The 23,933-nt window shown below is 40.7% G+C and overlaps 1 protein-coding gene across 6 annotated transcripts; it reads left to right on the forward strand.

Annotated features, from left to right (window-relative positions):
- Window positions 1-23,556, forward strand: otulinb (OTU deubiquitinase with linear linkage specificity b). Of its 6 annotated transcripts, none has more exons than XM_007239868.4 (9): window positions 1-251; window positions 2,586-2,771; window positions 4,855-5,055; window positions 5,131-5,201; window positions 5,328-5,443; window positions 7,490-7,633; window positions 8,205-8,327; window positions 14,028-14,297; window positions 22,008-23,556. In XM_007239868.4, the coding sequence occupies exons 1-9, from the start codon at window positions 100-102 to the stop codon at window positions 22,272-22,274; spliced, it is 1,530 nt and encodes a 509-aa protein (XP_007239930.3). In that variant the 5' UTR covers window positions 1-99; the 3' UTR covers window positions 22,275-23,556. The 6 variants fall into 6 exon arrangements, with proteins under 6 accessions (XP_007239930.3, XP_015458741.3, XP_007239931.3 ...); XM_015603255.3 differs by lacking the exon at window positions 1-251 and adding an exon at window positions 2,228-2,304; XM_007239869.4 differs by lacking the exon at window positions 1-251 and adding an exon at window positions 2,228-2,279.
- Window positions 23,557-23,933: the final 377 nt, after the last annotated feature.

Below are 23,933 nucleotides of genomic sequence, written 5' to 3' on the forward strand. Positions count from 1 at the left end.
ACCTGAGTGCTAGAAAAAGGTCTGAAACCTAAAGCACAGCTGTAAAGCTCAGGACAATGTCCTGTAGTGACTGAAAATAGCAGAAAGCAGGTGGTGAGAATGGGAAACTTCTGCATTACCACGTCAGGTGAAGAAGACCTACACAGCCATCACACGAGGGGTCTAACAGATATGAGGAGAAATGGAAAATCTGCAAAAGAGGAAACAAATCCAGGGAACAAGGAAAGTCTCCTACTGGACACAGTAAAAAGGTAACTAGGCCAATAAGAAAAGTAACCGTGTCCTGCTGAAAAATTCAGTTCAGGAACCTCTTCTTCTGATAGCTGGTTTCAGATGGTCTATAATGGTCTATAATTAACAATTCATAAGAAAACAGGACCCTATATTGGTAAGCAAACCAGCTTTTGACCAGCATAGTGCATGCTGCATTTAAATGGTCATGCTAGTCATACTGGTCAATCAGTTTAATCAAGCTTGATCATAATGCAGACTGTACAAATATTGGTTGGTTCTCACTAGCAGGATGATGAAAAAAATAATGATTTTTATTAATAACTTTTTTATTTATAAGCTAAATTCATTTATAAACCATGATTTCTTTAAACAGCAGTGATAATCAGACCTATTTTAGTGACTAAGTACTGAGTAAGTTGATTAGTTGATAAGTTTTATTTATTAGAATTTGGCAAAGCGACCGCCCTGAAAAAGATATATAAGTAAATATAACTGTTATTTTCAAGTTTTCTGTTTATTTTATTTTATTTACTTCTTTTAACTCATTGCCTTGTTACTATGCATTGTAATTTCTAAGTGTTGGGAACTTTGGGATACTACCAAAGTTAATATAACTACTGGTTTCTGGCATTATTTATTTGCATAATGGGTGTGTGTCCACACCACTAACTCACCATCAGTGTGTAGTCTTGTTAACAAGCACTACCTTCCCTTGGGTATTTAGATAAGAACTTGAAAGTGGTGGAGTGTGGTTTAATTAAGTGTATTTAGTTATAGAAGTCTTTCATACATTAGATTAGAACTTTGCATGACATCATTAACCTATTATGAAATAAGTTTTTTTTTCATTTATTTGTTTAATTTCCATGATTTTATTTTTTTCCTTCTTTTGTTCTTATTTTAACATTATTTTCAAAGTTTAGTATTAGTTTAAATGATTATTATATTATAAAATGTAATTATTATATTTTTTATTATTCTAATTATATCACCTGTTTGTATTTATAATTTTTTCTGTAAAATGTTTAATTTTAGATTGTCCATTTTTCTTTTTGTTATATATTTTTTTAACTTCCCTTTTTGAAGAGGCACTAAACCTTAAACCATTTTATTTTTTATTATGAATTGCTGAAATGAGTTTCTCTGAAGATTTTTATAAATATTTCCTAACCTTTAAAAAGCACTTTTATTGCGGTCATTTCCGCCTCTGCAGTTCCCTAACAGGTTCAGCTGTGGTGAGGATAGGTGAGGATGATGTTTCTGGGTACTTTGTTATGTGGACACTTACAATATGCAAATTAGTCAATCAATAATACCACCACTCTGGGTGCCGTTCAACCATCTGCATCTCACCAGTAACAGAGGCACACTGCTCAGCCTAATAAGCTCTCCTTCCTGCCCCGCCCCTAAACCCATACATCACCCTTTGCCCCTACTAAAGGCCCCCTCCCATTTTTTTATTTGAGCTGAGGGTGGAGTTAACTAAAATCAGGGGCTTTAGTTACCGTTTAATTAAATCTTTTGTTTGTTTGTTTGTTTTTAATGCTTTTGTCATTTACTTTTATTGTTAGTGTGTTTTGTGTAGTTCCTCATTTTAATTTAACCTGATTAAAAACGTAATATTTTAATTTTATTTTATTTTTCAGTTCTTTGTAAATGGTTGTAAATGCTCGGCTGCAATAAATATTAGGGTTACCTTCAATGTATTACCTAATAAAAATAGCAGGGTGGTTTTGGAGGAACTGCTAAATTATAATACTATTATGTATAAATGTATATAAATTGACTAGTTTACTATTAAAAACAATATATTCTCAAAACGTTTAACCAAACTTAAAATAAGCATTTAAATATTCCCGACTTAATAAAAAAATGACTGTAAAGACACAGTCAGTGGAAAACACATCAAAAATCACAATTTGACTGACAAATGAGTGGCAAAGCATGTAAAGCAGTGGGCCTTTACAGAACTACAATTCCCAGCATGCTCTGGTTTCAGGAAGTTGTATTCGGTGGGGAGATTAGCAGCTAGGCGTTTTTGACAGGTTAGTTTGAGTGGTTGGTAAAAAGGTAAATAACGATGTGAGGACATAACTACACACCTGTATCTGTAGCGGAGAGGCTTAGCTGTACTCACACACCATGAGCTTATTTATTAGTTTGCTGAGCACCTTTTAAACTGTGAGATAATGGATAGCTAACTCGGTTAGCTGGTAAGCTAAAGCATATCAACAGCTACTAGTCTGAGAAGTGCAGCTTTTCAGTTAAATGACCGCTAAGACTCAAAAGAAATGCCTGCTTTCACTGATTAAGTTCTTGTGTTTCTGCTCTTCTGGTTCTTCTCTCTCCAGCAGCTGTGAGGAAGATGCAGGAGGGGCTTCCAGTGCCCCTCTCACCATGAAGCCTGCTAAAGTAGTCCGAAAAGAGGCACAGAACCCCCCTCCCAAACCCACAGACCAAACCAAGACCACCAGAGCAGAGCAGGGTCCTGACTCTACTGCTCACAGTCGCACCAAGAGACCCAGGAGGGGTCAGAGGTAAATGTTCACTTCACTTATTTCACTAGGGGTGCACAGATATGGGACTACTGGGATGATACCAATAGCTCATAGATGATGTTTGTAACTGTTTATACAGCTAAAGTTGTGGATATCCACAATTACACTATTTTTACTAGTAGACAGTAGGGGTGGGCGATATGGCTCTAAAATAATATCACGATATTTCAGGGTATTTTTGCGATAACTGTATACTTGGCGATATAGGAAAACAGAAAAATAATTAATTAATTTCAGGAATATAGTATAAGAGTATAACAGCATAATCATAATGTGGCAAAATACATAATATAGCATAAAATAATATAATGCAGCAAAAAAATATTGCAGAATATTTAGTGCATGCATATAAACTGCAAACTAAAACAATTATACAATAAATACATCGAAAGCTTCACAGTAAATAATAGATTACTTTTTAGACAGAACATCTCCATTATCATGATATGGATTTTTAATATCACATTATTTCTGTGTCACGATATATTGTATACGATATAATATTGCCCACCCCTAGTAGACAGTAGCAATTCCAGGTATCTCCACTATAATCTATTCTGACTGATAATTAGTAAAACTGTCATTTTACAGTAGATAGAATGCAGTTCTGTGTAAATGTCATCCTGGTAATAAAAAATAATTAGAATGGTTTTATAGATCTGTGGCCTTGATGTTTCTTAATAGTAAAAATGCGAATAGCTGATCTCTGAAATGAGAAAAGCATGAGATCTTTTGTGATTCTTCTGGGATGCCAAAGTACATTTTAGCACTAAGCTTCAAGGTTTTTTTCTGTTTCAAAATCAAGCTGGTTGAACAAGCTCCTCAGGTGTCAGAACAAAGAAATGATTTGCCATTGTCAAGTTCCAACTGAAGATCCACCCTGTTTCAGGGGCACATAAAGCAGAATTTATGCCACATGTTAGATCTATTGCTTTAAGGTCCATTTGACAACCAGAACAAAAACTGCAGTGTATTTAGCAAATGTTCATACTGTGTCACACATCAATCTGATCTCAGTCTGCTTAACTTTGGACACATTTGATAAGCAAGTGTAAATGCATATGTATAAAATCTTATCAGGATACAACCCAGGCACTACTCACATGAAGTGAGGTGGTGTAAGTGGGTTTAATTGAATTAGACTGTCCCTGTGTTTGTTCGTGTCAAGTTGGGTTGAAAAGAATATTTGGACTGACTGACTTAAGAAAAAGGACATACATCTGTGTTGGAGCTGCACGATATTTTTTTTTCCTTTGCACATTTTTTTTTCTTTCGACAATATAAGTTAAAAAATTAAATGATGCATCACCCGTGACGCGCTGTCTCACGACAGAGATCCAGACCAACCAAGCATTTTAGAGTCAGCCAATCACTCAAAACCCAGGAAAACAGCAAAACAACAATAATTACCCCTTTAATCCTGAATTTAAATGGCTTAAAGGCAAATAAGAGTGTTTTTCTGAAATTAAAAGCATGATTCCGGTTGAAAATATTTTCGCAAAACTGTGCCAAACAGAGGTGCCCAGCTTTCCACAGGCTGTCAGCCTCTGCATTTACAAGCACATGCCCAGCCATGTGGAGGCCATTACAACATTGTGTATCTACTTGTGTCAAGAATCAAAACATTGCAACATGACCTGTTTGATTTAATTGCCTTAGGTGACATCACACGTCCTGGGATGTGACCATTGCGCATGTGCACACGATCACTATGCTTAGATTATATATTATGCAGCCCTAATCTGTGTAATGATAGATATATGATAGATGTAGATATTTTAAAACATATTTTAAAAAAATATTTTAAGGCCCTCCAGGCTTTTTTTTTTTTTTTTTTTTTTTTGAGAACAGATTCCCTTTATTTAGTACATAATAACACAACTACTTCCCACCCCACCCAGTCTTTAAATGCCTAAATAATTCTTTCAGTTCTTAAGATAAAAACTTATTTAAGATTTATCTCACTTTTCTCTCTCATACAAGTTCAATATATGGTCCTGGGAAACAGTTTAAATACCTCTGTGCAGTGCTCATCATACTGAGTGTACCTAGTCTTCCCTAGATCAACTCTGGAGAATCCCGGTCAAACACAACAACAATCAGCTGGTAACCTGAATCCCAGCCAGCCTAATGGAGAAACCAGAGAGATGACCTCCGACATGAAACCAACACCTGAGGCAGAAGCCACACGTTCGAGTCACGATCATCAGCTTTCCCAGCAGCAGTGTCCGGCAGGGTTATCAGGTGCTGAGGATGAAAACAGGTACAGCACTGTCTAAAACTTTTGTAAAAATGATGTTCCTTAAATTTTGACAACTTTCTGTTCATTCTGTCACAGTGAATTAGACCTGTACAGAACAGCAGAGGAAATAGAACAAGAACGCCAAGAGAAGCACCAGTTATACAAAGGTATTTATTAAGAAAGAGCATTTATCATTTCTCTGTCATTCACTTAATGGTATAGTTTTTTATTAATGCTGTGCTTACCTAACCAGCAGAGAGAATTTGGTCTAACACATTATATATGTCACACAGCTTCCTTAGTGCCTGATTCAGAAGACCAATACAGTGTGGCAGCTCCTGAGTGTCTGCTCTCCTACAGCCAGAGAGAATGGAGGGGCAACACCTCCAAAAGCCGACTTATCAAAAAGGTACTATTTTTTTTGCAGCCTTTACGTTATACATACTGTCAATCAAAAATAAATGCTCAGTAGTGGTGGGCGATATGGCTCTAAAATAATATTACAACATTTCATGGTATTTTCACGATAACAATACTTTTGGTGATGTGACAAAACACTGTATTAGAAAAATGATTTAGAGTTTTATTATTGCATGCAATATGATATGGCTAACTGAGATAATTCATCAGATTTGTAACAGAAGTCAATGATCCAGAATGTCGTAATGCACTCCAAATATCTCCATATATCCAGGATTAAAGTAAAATAAATGATACTGGACAGATATAATCTGTCTCTAGTAGATATATCAATGGAAATGTGAACAGTGTGATTTTTTCTTTTGCTAAAAAGGGCAAAAAAATGTGTACCCTGATGTGATAATTAGGGGTGGGTCATATGCTACGATATTTCAGGTTATAATATTGTTCACGATATTAAATTTTTTTGCAGATATTATAGATAGATAGATAGATAGATAGATAGATAGATAGATAGATAGATAGGGAGGTTCCCTCAGGGAAATTAGGGTTCCAGTAGCAGCATCAATACAGTACACACAGATAGAAACAAAGAGTAGGTGTATATAAAGTGTATATAAACAATATAAAGTGCAAAGCAAGTAGACAAAAGTATAAAACAGCAAATATAATTAGTATAAATATAAATATGCAGTGAATGTATTTGAATAGAATTTTTATTGCACTTATTCCGTATGTATTATTTTATTGCGCTTAGTCCATTTGAGTTGCTACTGCTCCTCCTCATCCTCTGTCCTCCTGTTACTCCTCCTTCCCCCAGGGGAGGAATTGTTAAGTCTGATGGCATGATGGACAAAGGAGTTTCGGAGTCTGTTGGTCCTGCATTTGGGGAGGAGCAGTCTGTTACTGAACAGGCTCTTCTGGTTGCTGATGACGGTGTGCAGAGGGTGACTGGCATCGTCCATGATGTTCAGCAGTTTGTCCATAGTCCTCTTCTCTGCCACCGTCACCAAGGAGTCCAGCTTCATGCCGGACTCATTATCACATACGTTACGATATGGCACACCCCTAATGCTCAGTACAAATTAGGGTTGGGTGATATTGTAAAGATAATAATAAAAAAACTCAATATCTTCAAATATATATTCTAGATTTATATATATATATATATATATTTATATATTCTAGACTTTTTTTATTCAGTTTTTTATATCATTGTTCCTAAATTTATTTTCAGTTAAAGTTAAAGCATGCAAAAAATAAAATTATATATATATATATATATATATATATATACATATATATATATATATATATATATATATATATATATATATATATATATATATATATATATATACACACTGATCAAAATATAAATGCAGCACTTTCGGTTTTGCTCCCTTTTTTATGAGCTGAACTTAAAGATCTAAGGCTTTTCTAATGTACACAAAAGGCCCTTTTCTGTCAAATTTTGTTCACAGTTAAGTGTAAATCTGTGTTAGGGAGCAATTCTCCTTTGCTGAGATAAACCATCAACCAGTTACAGGTGTGGCATATCAAGATGCTGATTAGACACAGTGATAATTACACAGGTGTACATTGAGCTGACCAAATTGAGAGAAAAAGCCCTCATAGGAATAGGAGTACATAGAAAAAGTCTTAAATGTTTGAGTTCAGCTCAAAAAAATGGGAGCAAAACCAAGTATTGCGCTTATATTTTTGTTTATATATTTTTTATTAATTCATTAATTTATTAATTAACTTATGCACAGCTGTGAAAAAAAGGTGTACCACTTAAGGGTTTATGGATTAGGCTTGTGAGAAGGATTGCAGTTGTGAGAAGATTAGAGTTGCCAAGTTAAAGAAGAAATATCTGAACGCTACAGGAATTCTATGGTCAGCCAAGAACTTCCTTTAGATTGTTTTAGATTGTAAAACTGAACACATTATGTGAGCAGTTCTGTTTGACTTGTGTGTGTTTTTTCATCACTCAGAATCTGAACACAGTATTCACATGTGCTCTTTCTTTTAGGGCTATGAAGCAATAGGTGAGAAGTTTGAGAGTCTGCGCAGAGTGAGAGGAGATAACTACTGTGCTCTGAGGGCGACCCTGTTCCAGATCCTCAGCCAGTCCCAAAAGCTTCCTGACTGGCTCAAGGACTCTGAAGTCTTTCAGGTTTTACCCCATCAGTTACATTTCAGTAAAACAAAACAGCAAATGTCAGCAAGTGTCAATAAAATATATGACATTTTTGGATCTAAATATTTTAAATAGATGCCTTAAAAAGGTATTTTTACCCGTTGAACATTTCACATTTTTTCACGTTACACCCACAAATTTAAAGGAACATTCAGTAATAAATACGAGTGGTTGCGTGAAGTGGCTACAGGAGTCCAATTTCCAAACACTTAATACAGGCCTCAGAGCTGTGTTGGGAAACATTACTGGTTTATACCATAAAATCCCAATATATTACATTTAAGTTAAATGTGAATATGTCAGGAAATGTTTCAAAGTTTTCAAAGGATATGAATATTTTTTTAAGGCAAATTCCAAAACTTTTTATTATATATTATATTATACGTATTGGAGTCTGTACCAATTTGTCTGGCTGGCTCTCACTGTGAGTGTTTTTTACATATTTCCCAAAAGACGGTAAACTATCACAGCCACCCAGAGAAATAAAAAATATTTAGTAACTTGTATGCCTAAACTGTGTAAATATCTCTTGTGTATTTTTATATAGTGGCCAAAACAAATGCAGACTGTGCAGGAGTTAGTGGATCAGTGGAAGTTTCCACCTGTCTGCAAAAAGGAAGGAAGAGCAGTGGAGCATCTGGAGAGCTGTCTGAATCTTCTGAAAACGAGGGTAAATTTCTTTTTTTTTTTTTTACAGCAGTTTATGATTGTAGCAGCAAAATAGATGACCCCACTATGCCACTATGAGATAAAATAAAATAAAAAATGTACAATTAACTTAAACAATATACACAATAATACACAAACACTATATACAGAGTGCAGAATGCTGAATGTGGGAGAAGTATAGGAAAGTCCAGTAGGTACAATGTGCAAATTGCAGTGTAAATTGCAGGGTGAAGCAAAACTTGCCATTATTGTTCTCTACCGTCCTCCTGGACAAATGGGCGAATTCACGCATGAACTTGACATGCTACTGTCTTCTATCCCTGAGCAAGATTGTCCCATGCTCATTCTAGGGGATATGAACATCCACCATGACAGTACCAGCTTCACAGACTTCCTATCCCTCATGCAGTCTTTCGAACTGGAGCAGGTCCCCAGCCCTCCAACACATAAAGCTGGCAAACATCTAGACCTGATCTTCACTCGGAGCTGTGACACCGACTCTCTAACTGTCACTCCTTTGCACGTCTCAGATCACTACTTTATGAAACTCAATGTTCATATTTCAAATAAACCCACAGCTACTCCTACTATGGTCTCGTTCCGCCGAAATCTTCGAGATCTCTCAGCAGACCAGTACTCCTCGCTGGTGACTGACAATATGCCTCCACCAGGCTCATTTTCATCACTCAATGTAAATGATGCCACTGACACTCTCTGCTCCACACTAAGCTCCTGTTTGGACAACCTCTGTCCTCTTTCATCTCGAGCCATCGAGCCTCAAACAAACCGCAGCCATGGCTTAAAAATGACACACTCAGGGAACTACGCTCCAAACTCCGAGCTGCCGAAAGAAAATGGCAAAAAACCAAAAAACAAGCAGACCTAAAAAAATTACCAACTGCTCCTGGCTTCTTTTTCAGCCAACCTCACTCACTACTACTACACTAAAGCTGAATTTTATCACAATAAATTCTGCTCTGTCACAGACTCCCGGAAACTATTTGCTACATTTAAATCACTACTCAACCCTCCTCCTCCGGCCTCCGGCTACATGCCTTACGGCTGAAACACTTGCCTCATTCTTTACTGGCAAAGTGGCGGCCATCAGCAGCCAGTTTACTGATGCACAATGTAGCAGTCCTACTACATTCTCTACTGCCCGGTGTCCCTCCACCGAAGGCGTTGCTTTCTCCTCGTTCACTCCTCTCACTGAGAACGAGACACTGGCTCTCCTAACACGTAGCCGTCCTACTACGTGTCCGCTTGACCCAATTCCTTCAAACCTACTGCAAACTATCGCACCTGCAATCATTCCGGCCATCACTCACACGATCAATGCCTCTTTAACTTCTGGTGTATTCCCGACTGCTTTCAAACAAGCACATGTGACACCACTGCTTAAAAAGCCTTCTCTCAACCCCGCCCAGGTTGACAACTACAGACCGGTCTCACTGCTACCCTTTCTCTCTAAAACACTAGAAAGAGCAGTTCTAAATCAGGTCTCTGGCTTCCTCTCCCAGAATGACCTTCTGGACCAGAACCAATCTGGGTTCAAAAAAGGACACTCTACCGAGACGGCTCTGTTGTCTGTGACTGAAGCGTTAAAAACTGCCAGAGCTGCAGGTCAGTCCTCAGTGCTCATTCTGCTGGACCTCTCGGCCGCATTTGACACAGTCAACCATGACTTTCTCCTAAGTATATTCTCAAACATGGGGATCGCAGACAATGTGCTGTCATGGTTCAGATCGTACCTCACTGGGCGCTCATTCAAGGTGTCGTGGCAAGGACAGCTGTCCTCAGCCCGCTCCTTATCCACTGGGGTTCCCCAAGGTTCGGTACTGGGACCCCTTCTCTTCTCCATATACACCACCTCTCCTCTCTTGGTCAGGTTGTCCGCTCACACGGATTTTCCTACTATTGCTTTGCTGATGACACCCAGCTATACCTGTCGTTCTCACCTGAAGATCACTCAATCTCTGCACGGATATCGCAGTGTCTCTCTGACATATCCTCATGGATGAAGGAGCATCACCTTCAATTAAATCTCTCAAAGACTGAACTTCTGGTCATACCAGCAAAACCATCTTTTCAACACAACTTCTCTATAAGTATCGACTCTCTCTCCCTCTCACCGACAAAGGTTGCCAGGAACCTGGGTGTTCTGGTTGATGACCAACTCTCCTTCACGCACCATGTGGCCTCAGTTGCTCGGTCCTGCCTCTTTGCGCTCTATAACATCCGAAAAATTAGACCGTTCTTGACGCAACAGGCCACCCAACTCCTGGTGCAAGCGGTCGTCATCTCACGCCTCGACTACTGCAATGCCCTGCTAACTGGCCTCCCGGCCTGTGTAGTAAAACCACTCCAGATGATCCAGAACGCAGCAGCATGTCTGGTCTTCAACCAGCCAAAACGGGCACATGTCACCCCGCTGCTCATTGAGCTCCATTGGCTACCAGTTCATGCTCGCATCAAATTCAAAGCTCTTACTATCGCCTACAAGGTGATGACAGAACAGGCTCCTTCCTACCTGCACTCCCTCCTGAAGGCTTACGCTACCTCCCGGCCGCTGCGCTCCTCCAATGAACGTCGCCTCGCTTTGCCAAACATTCACACAAAGCAATCCAGACTGTTCTCATACAGAGTTCCCCAATGGTGGAACAAACTACCTTCCACTACCAGATCAGGAGAATCTCTCACTATCTTTAAGAGACTCCTGAAGACAGAGCTCTTCAAAGAGCACTTACTCTCTTAACACCTCTAACACACTAACTACTTCTAACCTCATTTCCTTCTTCCCCTCCTTCACTCCTCTATCCTATTATTCCCCTTTGACCTCCTTTTATCCCTATCCAAAGATGTTTTACCTTTAAACTTATTTTACATTGTACTTGACTATTGTAAGTCGCTTTGGACAAAAGCGTCTGCCAAATGTAATGTAATGTAATGTAATGTAATGTAATGAAGTGAGTTAGTATGAGCTGGCAGTGGAATGGGTTGTTCTACTGTTCTTCTGACTGTTCCACAGGCTGGTCGCCTGGGGGAAGAAGTTGTCTCGGAACCGGCTGGTTCTGGTCTTCAAGCTTCTGAGGACAGGCAGTATCTTAAGTGGGAAGGGTCCTTTAAATCTTTCTATTAAAATCCTTTCATACCAATTCATGATGAATGGGGTTTCAGGCTTAAGCCATTTGTGATTGCTTTTCTCAGTATTCCAAATAAATACTTTGTTTGAGTACTTGCTAATGTTGAGCGTAGAAGAAAAAAAAAATATTTTCAATTAAAAGTAATTTCTGACCCGAATATGTTGAATAGTATGAATATGACTAGTTCTGTATAGATTTCACTCAAGATGGTTTAACGGGTCCAAAACAAATGATAAGCCTAGATAAGCCTAATGCCAGATTCACACTACACAACTTTTTGAGTCCTCAGTCATTGTGCTGTTCACACCACACAACTGGTTGTGCTGTAATCCTGAGTCCTTCAGTTTTTGAAACTTTCACACTAAATGACTGATCAGCGACACGGGGTCATAAATTACACGATTTCTCACTGTGGGAAATCGCTGACTCAGCTGTCTGCTCTCCAGAAACACGTTTCATCACAAGAACAAACCAGAACTGAACACATACCATTTCATGATATAACAGGATGAATGGTAGGGGGATCACACTCTCCATAAACAGCTCTGGTGTGTTTTGGACTCTGGTGGTGTTTTGGACTCGTGGTTCTCTTTCTGTGATCTCATTGGCTGTATGTAGCCGCTGCTCCTGACTTCTAGTCGCAGACTGAGTCAGATATTAAACATGTTGAATATTTGCAGTGCGTTTGCGACTGGTTGGCGATCAGTCAGCGACAGTTCGCAGAGTGTTTTTCAGTAGTTCACACTACGTGACAGCGCGAGCGCCGAGTGATCCCCGATTTCCCTCCGAGCAGAGTTTTTGTCGTCGATCAATGAAAAACTGTTGCGACTGAAAAACTGGCCCAAAAACGTGTAGCGTGAACCAGACATAAGTGCTGAGAAGACTGACTAATGACTAATGAACTATATGCTATGGCTCTTCCACCAAAATACGCTTCATGATTCTGAACTTACCTTCCATTGAAATTCAAAATATTTTGTTAAAATTTCATCTGGAATGCTTCTGTTGGTGTCTCTTTCCCATTTTTATTTTATACAAGTAGGTATTGATTTTTTACCTCTTGAAGTTCCCTATATATTCTATAAATCACCCTAAACCCAGGATCTGCCATATTTGCACCAGTGAAAATCTTTTGTTGTTATTTTTAAATGCTTTCTGACCTTCTCCCATGTTACTATTTATATGGTGCCATACCTGAAGAAACCTATAAAATTCATTATTATTTAAACCATGTTAGTTAAGCTCTGTTAGGCCCATCCATACAGGACACATCCAGCTGGTTTGGAGTAAAGCTAGTCTAAAACATAAGAGCACAATCTCAAAAACTTCACCTCTTTAAACAGCCCTTCTTGATCAAATGTTTAAATAGGGGTAACGTTCATCTACTGGTCATCCATCCACTTTCAGTGCAGCTATTATTAATGCAGAAACCACTTTATTATTCAGTATTTGTATTTGTGCTATTATGCATCAAAATTCCACAACTTGTAATATTTGTTTTAAAAAAAATAGTAAAAACCATCAGCTCTTGTTGACTGGAGAATTTCCGATTCATTAGAGATACAAAAAAAATGGAATGAACTTATTATTAACTTTTCTCTTTTAACCCTGATGAAGGCCGGAGTGACGAAACACATTGGTTATTATTTTTTTTTGTAACTCTAATAAATCGGAAATTCTACAGTCAACAAGTGCTGCTGTTTTTTGAATTGCATTTGTGTAAATACATATCAGAAATCCAGAATTTGTTACGTTGTAAAAGTTTTATTTATTGTTTGCGTTTGTTTGTTTGGCATGCCACATAAAACAGGAACTGGACTGTGTTTCATGACATTTCTCATGTCCTGCAGAAGCTAAAGAAAGCTGCATTGACCTAGAAAATAGGCCTTCTAAATGTGGGTTGTATATATAAGTCGCATATCTGTTCACATTGACAGATACTAACCATTCTGTCCACTGTGGAGGGGTAATGTCTTCTGTGATGTACAGTACAGGACCAGTTTGATTACACCTCTTTTCATACAATGTGTTTTCTTTCTTTATATGATTTTTTACATTGTTAATTTAATATGAAAGACAATAAAGCTATAGTGGAAGACATGCAGAATTATTTTGTAAACAAAAAGTGTTTGCAATCCAGAATATATTTTATAAATTAGATTCTTCTAAATACCACATTTAGCTTTGAGGACAGATCTGCACACTTTTGATATTTAAATCCCAGTGTCTTTATGAGGAAGAATCACCTGGAATAGTTTTCTCAGCATCTTGAATGAGTTCCTGGAGGTGATGAACAAGATATCACTTCATTACTTATAAAGATGTGGGTGTTTCCAAGATTTTCCCTGAGGCATTACTAGCCCATTACTTTTGGCTTGTTATTTTCTAAATAATTGTGGTAATTGTCTTTTACTTAAAAGTGGAATTACTTTTTACTTAAAAGTATATTCCAACATATTTTGATTCTTTATTTTTTTTTTTTTTTTGGTACTTAAATTAGATAGAACATGTGTTTTTCCAGAGTAAGAAGGTACTAATATTCCTTTCATCCACCTCAGTGGCAGGAGGCCGTGCAGTGTGAGAGTCCTGCTGAAAGGGAGTCCGTGTGCCAGAAGGTATTTGTGGGTCAAAGTGAGGAATATGAGCTGCTGGAAGCTCTGAAATTCCTGATGCTGAAAACAGCGGTCCAGCTGCACTCGAATATGGAGAAGGGCTCTGATGTTCCTGAGTTCTGCTGGCTCCTGTTCGCCCGAGACACATCCAAATGCCCAAAGAGCTTCCTCACCAATCATCTCAGACATGTGGGCTTCAGCGGAGGACTGGAACAGGTGAGAACTTCAAATAAACTTCATGATTATGGGAAAGCCACAGGTGTATGGCTTCTGAGAACCTGATCATTTTCAGATTTTTGCCAAGAATAACCAGAGTATTCTCAGAATTCTCAGCCTGTGCACGTGAACAAAGACCATGGTGCAGGAATTAAGCAAGCAGCATTTTAAACACAGCCCCACAAGATGGCGACAGAGTTACAATCAGAATGATGCTGAAACTTGATTAATCTGATGTCTAACATTATATATTTACCCTAGTTCATGGAAACGTGCTGATCAGATTACTGACAAACACCTATGTTCTTCAGTATTCAGATTATGAAGTGCATCTAAACACACTTTGACAACATCTGTCAGAAGTTCTGAATGACGAAGTGACAGGGCAGTTTCTTCAACATCAAGCTTTTTAACTTGAATGGTTGAATATACAAATTGGCTGTTTTTTTTTACTTACAATCAAATTAGGGGAAATGGCTCTATATTCTGGTTGTGAAATCACATCTATAAACTGTGAAGTTTTCAAAACAAGGGGCCACGATTTGCCTTAGAGCAGAGTCTTTTCGGCGATCAACGGAAAACTGTCAGCGACTGAAAAAAACTGGGCTAAAATCATGTAGTGTGAACCTGGCACATTGTTTGTTTTTATTTTATGTTTTTGCAAATTTTGTATTTTTTTTAGCACAACATTAACTAAAAAAAATACAAAAAAAAAGACATTTGCATTTTTATTTTACATGGACAAACTACTCTCAATAAATGTTCCTGAGAGGAAAAGGGGGCGAAATTGTCACGTCTGGTGCTGTAGGCACTTCTTGTCCTTCCACACTGGTCTCCAACGGAGGTTGTCAGCCCAACAGCTACAATACCCAGAATGCACCACCCGCTGACAACACACACACTGCTGATCACGTGACACCTCACCTGCCCCGGCCGGTTAGCCCTGAGTATTAGCCACTGTATAAAAGCACTGCTCAGACGCCCTTCGGCGCCGCGTATTGCCTAGGTTTCGTCCGACATTACAAAGCGTTATTCTCTGTGATTATTTTCCGTGTATTACCTTGCTTTTGTTTTTTGACTACCGATTTTTGCCTTTGCCTTCGTTGTGGATTTTTTCGTGTATTACCCTGGACTGTTTATCGTTTATGTTTTTTCGGATCATCCTTGATACTGCCTGCCTTGTGTATGACCATTGGATTGTTTATCGTTTCTGTTTTTGGATTGCCTCTGATACTGCTTACTTCGTGTATGACCACTGGACTGCCTCACTATCCTGTTAAGCTCTCCGCTCCCAGGTATACCTTTACTGGTGTTTTGTTTATACTGCTAATCTCATTCTCTGTACCCTGTGGGTTTTTAATAAAATCCTTGACTGGTTCCGCGAGTGTCTGTATTCTGTGCTCCACCATGACAGAATACGCGGCCTCACGTGAGCAGACAGCGATCTCTGACCAGTTGAAAACAGGGTTGATTAGCCAGGGACAACTTCTCGGTCAGCACCAACAAACCCTCGTTGGTGTGACTCACGCCGTTACCGAGCTAGCTAGCCAGCAAGCTAATCAGCAACAACAGCTAACTAGCATCCTCGACCACCTACAGGGATTAGCTTCGGCTAACGCTAGCTCTACTGCTAACCCTAGCTCCATGGCTAACACCAGGCCTCATAACCCCAGCACTTCTTCCTCCGGATTTTTTGTGTGCAAACCGGAGTTATATGACGGTGATCCGGTGAAGTGCAGCGGTTTTATTTTACAGTGCTCTGTTTACTTCAGTAACTCTCCAGTGACTACTGATCAAGCCAAGATAGGCTTTATTATCTCTCGTCTCTCCGGGAAAGCACTCGAGTGGGCCACTGCTGTATGGGATAGCATTTCGGTGGCTAGCTACACGGATTTTTTGGACACTTTCCGCTCTGTGTTTGATCACTCGCGTTACGGTCAATCTAATGGAGAGTTACTGCTCGCTCTTAAGCAAGGTCACAAGCCAGTCGCTACTTATGCTCTGGAGTTTCGGACGCTAGCTGCTGGCAGTGGATGGAATGATGCAGCGCTTCTTTCTGTGTTTAAAAACGGACTCAACCCGGACATTTTAAGAGAGTTAGCTTGCCGAGATGAAGCACTCACCCTGGATCAACTCATTGCTCTCTCTATTCGCCTGGATCAACTGCTATCTCGACGTCCCAAGTCCAGCACCCACGTAGCTTCTGTACCCCATCCACACGTCTCTGCCAGCGGTTTCAGTGGGTCTACATCTGCTCCGGAATCCACACCTGAACCCATGGACATCCAGAGGTCCAGACTGTCTGCTGCCGAACGCCAACGCCGCATTCGTCTCCATTTATGTCTCTACTGTGGAGAGAAGGGTCATCACAAAGCTGAGTGTGGTTTCCTGACCCGATCCATGAGGCCTCCTGCGACGGGAAAGCGCGTGGAAAGGGTCCCACGCGCCAACGTGGTACGTAACTTGACTCCATGTCGTGATTCTAAAAGTTTTTCGCTACCTATGGTTTTATGTTCACCTACTGGTTCTTTTCCCGTTGCAGCACTCGTTGATTCCGGATCGGAGGGAAACTTCATAAGCATGGAGTTGGTGAAGGAGCACAACATCCCCACTAAGGAGCTCCGTCGCCCCATCTCTATCCACGCCGTTGATGGGAAATCGGTGCGCTCCAGACCTGTCACTCTCCAGACTGTACCACTCTCTCTCCAAGCCAGCGCTCTCCACCACGAGGAACTGTCGCTGTTCGTGCTTCCCAGCACGGAACACCCGCTGATTTTGGGCATGCCTTGGCTCAAGACGCACAACCCACTGATTTCCTGGCCTGAGGGGGACATTACGGTTTGGTCTGATTTCTGTTTTGAACATTGTTTAGCCCGTCCTGATATAGCCTTACAGTCCACCTCTATTGAAAGCCCTACAGTCGTAGATTCTCCCGTAGTTCCCCCTGAGTATTCCGATTATTTAGAGGTATTTAGCAAAGCTAATGCTACTAAGCTGCCACCACATCGCCCCTATGACTGTGCCATTGATCTGATTGAAGGTGCCACTCTGCCTAAGGCTAGAATATATCCCCTCACTCTTGATGAAGAGAAGGCTATGACTACTTATGTTGAGGAAGCTCTTGCACAGGGTTTCATTCGCCCATCTAAGTCTCCTGTAGGTTCGGGGTTCTTTTTTGTTAAGAAGAAGGATGGTGGTCTCCGTCCTTGTATTGATTACCGTGGTTTAAATGATATCACCAAGAAGTTCGCCTATCCACTCCCTCTCATCCCTAGTGCTCTTGAACAATTACGTGAGGCTAAGTACTTCACCAAGCTCGACTTGCGCAGTGCTTATAATCTCATTCGCATCCGTGAGGGGGATGAATGGAAGACTGCCTTTACTACCACCAATGGGCACTATGAGTACCTGGTAATGAGTTTTGGTCTAGCTAACGCACCGGCAGTCTTCCAGTCATTCATGAACGACATTTTTCGCGACATGATTAACAAGCATTTAGTCCTTTTTATAGATGACATTCTGATTTATTCACCAGACTTAGAATCCCACGTTCGTCATGTCCGCGCCGTACTCAAACGTTTGCTAGACAACAATTTGTATGCTAAAGCCGAGAAGTGTGAGTTCCATCTCCAACGGGTCACATTTCTCGGCTATGTCATCAGTCCCCAGGGCGTCCTCATGGACGATACTAAAGTTTCCGCAGTCACTAATTGGCCCGTTCCGCAGTCCATAAAAGACCTCCAACGTTTTTTGGGTTTTGCTAATTTTTATCGGAGGTTCATACGCAACTTTAGCAGTATTGCCGCTCCACTTACTGCATTGACTAAGGGGGCCGCCAAGGTGCTTAATTGGTCGCCCGCAGCAGAGGCTGCTTTTTCTAGGCTTAAGTCCGCGTTTGTTTCAGCTCCTATACTCGCTCATCCCAAACCCGATTTGCCCTTCGTGGTCGAGGTTGACGCTTCTGACTCTGGGGTGGGGGCCGTGTTATCACAGCGTAGTGGCTCTCCACCTAAACTTCATCCCATAGCCTTCTTTTCTAGAAAGATGTCTCCTGCAGAACGTAATTATGGCATAGGGGATAGGGAACTGTTAGCTGTCAAACTAGCTCTCGAGGAGTGGCGTCACTGGTTGGAGGGGTCCGCTCATCCTTTCACTGTTCTCACAGACCATAAGAACCTGGAGTATTTACGTAATGCTAAACGCCTCAACCCCCGCCAAGCACGCTGGTCACTGTTTTTCTCCAGGTTTAATTTTTCTATTTCGTTCCGACCCGGTAACCGTAACACCAAGGCGGATGCGCTGTCACGAATCTTCTGCACTCCTGACAGCGCATCTCAGTCCTCTGAGTGTGAGCGTATTCTACCCCCAGACGTTAAAATAGCAGCCATTCGCTGGGAATTGGATGATCTTATCCAGCAGGCTGCTGAACATTCACCTCCGCCTGAGGGTTGTCCACCTCAGAAAACGTTCGTTCCCTTGCAATATCGTGATCGTCTCATTAGCTGGGCCCACTCTTCTCTCACGTCAGGTCATCCAGGTGTCACGCGCACTTTACAGTTAATTTCAGCTCGTTACTGGTGGGAGACCATGCGAGCTGACGTACACACCTTTGTAGTCTCTTGCTCGGTATGTGCTCAGTGCAAAACGCCAAAAAACCCTTCCAGCCGGTAAGCTAGTTCCTCTACCCGTTCCAGAGCGACCCTGGTCTCATATCGCTGTAGATTTTGTCACGGACTTGCCCGAGTCCGAGGGGTACACTACCGTTCTCACGATTGTAGACAGGTTTTCTAGGGGGGTTAAGTTTATTCCTTTCCCTGCACTACCTACAGCTTTACAGACAGCTCAAGCCATCTACTCTCACATTTTTAGACACTTTGGTATCCCTGAAGATATTCTTTCTGATAGAGGCCCTCAGTTCACATCTAGAGTATGGAAAGCTTTCTTTGAGCACTTAGGGGTTCATGTGAGTCTTACCTCAGGGTTTCATCCCACTAGCAATGGGCAGTGTGAGCGTGTCAATCAGGAGCTTGGTAAGTTCCTCAGACTTTACTGTCACAAACATCCCTCCGACTGGTCTCAATTTCTTATATGGGCAGAAATTGCTCAAAACTCCCTCACTAACTCTACCTCTGGTCTCACTCCCTTCCAGTGCATTCTGGGGTTCCAACCTCCGTTAGCTCCGTGGACAGCCGTAGCTACTGAGGTTCCGGCAGTAGACGACTGGATGAAACGGAGTGAGCAGGTGTGGGAGGAAACTCATCAGCAGGTCTCGGATGCGTTACGCCAGTACAAGGAGAGGTCTGACAGACACCGAGGCAGTACCCCCCAATACCAACCCGGGGATCGGGTTTGGTTGTCTACACGGGACTTGAGGTTTGAGGGAGAGTGCAGGAAGTTGGTCCCTAAGTACATCGGTCCCTTTAAGGTGTTGTCCCAGGTTAACGAGGTTACCTATAAGATTGAGCTGCCAGCTCAATACCGTGTACACAACTCATTCCATGTGTCTCTTCTCAAGCCTCTTGTCCCAGGTCCGCTCGCTGAGGGTACTCCAGATGACGTTCCGCCCGCAGCAGTGGAGGGGGAGGCCTCGTCTACGTATGCGGTGAAAGAGGTACTGGATTCTCGCAGGCGCGGTGGCGTACTCCAGTATCTGATCGACTGGGAGGGCTACGGCCCCGAGGAGCGTTGCTGGGTTGCTGCCGGTGACGTGCTGGACCCTGCTATACTGGCTGAGTTTCATGCCCGTTACCCGGGCAAGCCTGCTCCCAGACCCCGTGGGCGTCCCAAGCGCTCGCTGTCCTCGTCGGTTCCGGTGCGTCGGGGTTCCCGGTCTCGCAGCTCCCGCCTGTCCGGTACCTCTGTGGCGACTCCAGGTCCTCCTGCCGGTGCTCCCTGCTCGTCGGGTGGTCGTCGTCGTGGTCGTCCTCGTTCCCGTCCGACTCCTTCGGGGGAGGGTACTGTCACGTCTGGTGCTGTAGGCACTTCTTGTCCTTCCACACTGGTCTCCAACGGAGGTTGTCAGCCCAACAACTACAATACCCAGAATGCACCACCCGCTGACAACACACACACTGCTGATCACGTGACACCTCACCTGCCCCGGCCGGTTAGCCCTGAGTATTAGCCACTGTATAAAAGCACTGCTCAGACGCCCTTCGGCGCCGCGTATTGCCTAGGTTTCGTCCGACATTACAAAGCGTTATTCTCTGTGATTATTTTCCGTGTATTACCTTGCTTTTGTTTTTTGACTACCGATTTTTGCCTTTGCCTTCGTTGTGGATTTTTTCGTGTATTACCCTGGACTGTTTATCGTTTATGTTTTTTCGGATCATCCTTGATACTGCCTGCCTTGTGTATGACCATTGGATTGTTTATCGTTTCTGTTTTTGGATTGCCTCTGATACTGCTTACTTCGTGTATGACCACTGGACTGCCTCACTATCCTGTTAAGCTCTCCGCTCCCAGGTATACCTTTACTGGTGTTTTGTTTATACTGCTAATCTCATTCTCTGTACCCTGTGGGTTTTTAATAAAATCCTTGACTGGTTCCGCGAGTGTCTGTATTCTGTGCTCCACCATGACAGAAATATTCCAATAAATGGCATCAGTGTCATTCCTGCAAAGGCAAATATATACATTCTTAAAACTGAATGATCTGGCACACTTTCTAACTATTAGAACTGAGAAGAATTGCCAAGCTAAAAAAAAATTGATAATATCATTAAATTCATTAGGGGTGGGACGATATAGAGATGTTGCAGTACAGTGTATCATTTTGATCATATATTGTTGACTCGCCTCCTCTATTTGACTTACTAAAGTTTCTGCTTCATTACTCTATGTGGTGGGGCTAATAAAATGAATAGGGTAAACCTGAATAAGGTTATCCATAATTTCTTGTATTTATTTATTTAGGAACATTTTATCCTCTTCTGTGGCAGATGACGTAGTATTGTGAGATGCCGTGTGATTCCCACTGTAGAATTTATCTGCTCTGCTCTGCACTTTTCCTCGTGTTAGATGCATTACACATTCTCACCAACGAGTTCTCTAAATCCTCAAAACTTACAGACTTACTTTTTGCCAGGTTGTCACGACATGATTTTAACCCAGTTTCTTTCAGTCGCTGACAGTTTTTCGTTGATCGCCGAAAAAACTGTGCTCTAAGGCAAATCGGGGATCTCTTAGCATTCGCACAGTCACATAGTGTGAACTACTGAAAGACACTCGCCGAGCTGTTGTTGACTGATCACTGACTAGTCGCAGACACCTGCCAAATATGTGGCATACTAGATATCTGACCCAGCCAGCGACTGGGAGTCAGGAGCAGTGGTTTACATACTGCCAATGAAATTACGGAGAAAGATAGAACCGTATCCCCTGCAATACCAGGGCCATTTATGGAGAGTCTGAACACTCTCAGACTCATGAGTACAGCCCAACCAGTTGTGTAGGTTGAACAGCACAATTACTGATGACTCAAAAATTTGAGTAGTGGGGCCTGGACCTAAAAAATAGGTTAATTGTCTGGGTAAAACTTAAAAAATTAAAGGATTTTGGAAGAAAAAACACAAAGGTTAGTGTTCCGTGTGGCGCAACATCAGCTGTGTTAAGTCACCTGTGCTGTGATGATGAGTGGTGATGATGATGCTGAGTGATGATAATGATGATGAAGCATTGTGTCTGTTTTTTTTTTTCTACCTCCTGCAGGTGGAGATGTTTCTGCTGGGGTATTCACTGCAACAGACAATCCAGGTGTACCGTCTCTACAAGACCGACACCGAAGAGTTCATCACCTATTACCCAGATGACCACAGAACACTCTGGCCCAACCTCAGCCTAGTCACAGAAGATGATCGGCATTATAACGTACCTGTGCCCAAACTGCAGGCCTCTAAATTTGACGAGATGGGCAGACCTAAATGGAACGTCCCCTCAGGCGTTCAGAGCCAGGAAAGACGGGCTGCACCTCACTAAAGAAAGCTGGATACAATCACGCATGTCCTCAGGAGCTGGATTTATACCTTCATTTTTTTATATATTTGTTTGTGTCCATTCAGGCAACTCTGTTGGAGGTACAGTTCAATGTTTAGTGATTAGTGTTTTAAATATATGTATTTTTTAATTGTACGGTTTATGTTTTATGGTTTTCAATCTGCTTTGTTTTTTTATTTTTTATTTAATTGCAATAAACAGCTGGAGATTTGATTATCTGCACTTTCTTGCACAGGTATAATGGTGTACAATGTCTCACAGGACAGAAGCACAATTGTATTACAATTATAGATAATCAGAATTGTATTTAAATGATGCAAATATGAAATAAAAATAATAATGTTAAACATTAAATTAAATTGACATTTTCACTTATTGTTTTGCAGTTTTGTGCAATCAAATGATTAAAATGTAAACATGTAATGTTTTTCAGAGTGGTTTAGTGTGATAAATAATAGTTAAATTGAAGATAAACATGTCAGGGTTGACATGTCACAAATGTAAAACCCACCCATAACCTATGAGTGCTTTATAAATTGTATTATGTTTGTCGATGTCAGATTAACCAAATATATTTTATCTTCTTTTTTGTTATCGTTTTTCTGCTTTTCACTTTTTAACAATGTTAATCTGGCTGTCGTTCTTTACGTTCTATCCAAACTTTATTATGAATGGACCAATAGGATTTTTTTTAACTTAACTTGCTTACTTACAGCTTTTTATTATTATTATTATTATTATTATTATTATTATTGAATTAAATTTATTGTCATTATACTGATACAGGGTTGTACAGTAAAACGAAACACTATTAGGCTAGATCTCCAGTGCAGACAAAAAAAATATTATTAAAAAATATTATTATTATTATTATTATTATTATTATTATTATTATACTATTATTACACCTTAAAACACCCTGCATGTCTCCTTTCACCATGGATGTTTTTTTTATGAGTTTCATGCTAAAACTCTTGTAAAGCAGTAACATAGTCATCAGTATAATCATATAATAGCTTCCTGTGACGGGTCAGTTAACAGCTGCATTAAACTGTTTCACCTTCACTTCACACCAAACCACTCTGAATTATTTCTGAATTACATCTTAATGATTCAATTATACTGCTGTATGTGTCTGGAAACGTATGGATTCGTAAAATCTGGAAATATCTCTGTTTAGAAGGTCCTGTCTGTTGTAAAGCCCTTGCTGGTGTATGTGGTGGGCAGACACTGCTGGAAAGTGAAAAATAAAAGATAAACTGAACTTTTTTTTATTGTTTATATGTTTCAGTTTTGGAATAAGAATAGAATTGTAATTATTGATTTGCTTCTATTTGGAGCTTGCTGTTGTGTGTGTAGGCAGCTTACAAAAGCCCACAGACAATAATTCTTAATGTGTGTTTTGTGAATATCTGGCCCAAATGAACTCTTAAACAAGAAAACAGAAACGGCTGATCAGTAACCGAGTAAATACAGTTACAGTATGCTTTTAAATGCAATAACTGTGATTAATTACCTGTTAAAATAGTAAAGCAGCTTCATTAGAGGTATTTCCATCACTGGTATTCTATGGCAAGTCCTCTCCACGGGAGGGTGTTTTTGTGTTGTGTGTGCGAACGTGTGAAAGTGTTTAAGTGTTTG

The sequence above is a fragment of the Astyanax mexicanus genome, chromosome 8 (assembly GCF_023375975.1).
Source record: "Astyanax mexicanus isolate ESR-SI-001 chromosome 8, AstMex3_surface, whole genome shotgun sequence".
Classification (NCBI taxonomy): domain Eukaryota; kingdom Metazoa; phylum Chordata; class Actinopteri; order Characiformes; family Acestrorhamphidae; genus Astyanax; species Astyanax mexicanus.

Excerpts from the sequence above, each read along its gene's own strand:
- otulinb (XM_007239868.4), top strand. The coding sequence starts at position 100 with ATGGGAAACTTCTGCATTACCACGTCAGGTGAAGAAGACCTACACAGC. Across the intron at positions 5,202-5,327 it reads GAAGCACCAGTTATACAAAG|CTTCCTTAGTGCCTGATTCA; the intron begins GTATTTATTAAG and ends TATGTCACACAG. Across the intron at positions 5,444-7,489 it reads AAAGCCGACTTATCAAAAAG|GGCTATGAAGCAATAGGTGA; the intron begins GTACTATTTTTT and ends TCTTTCTTTTAG.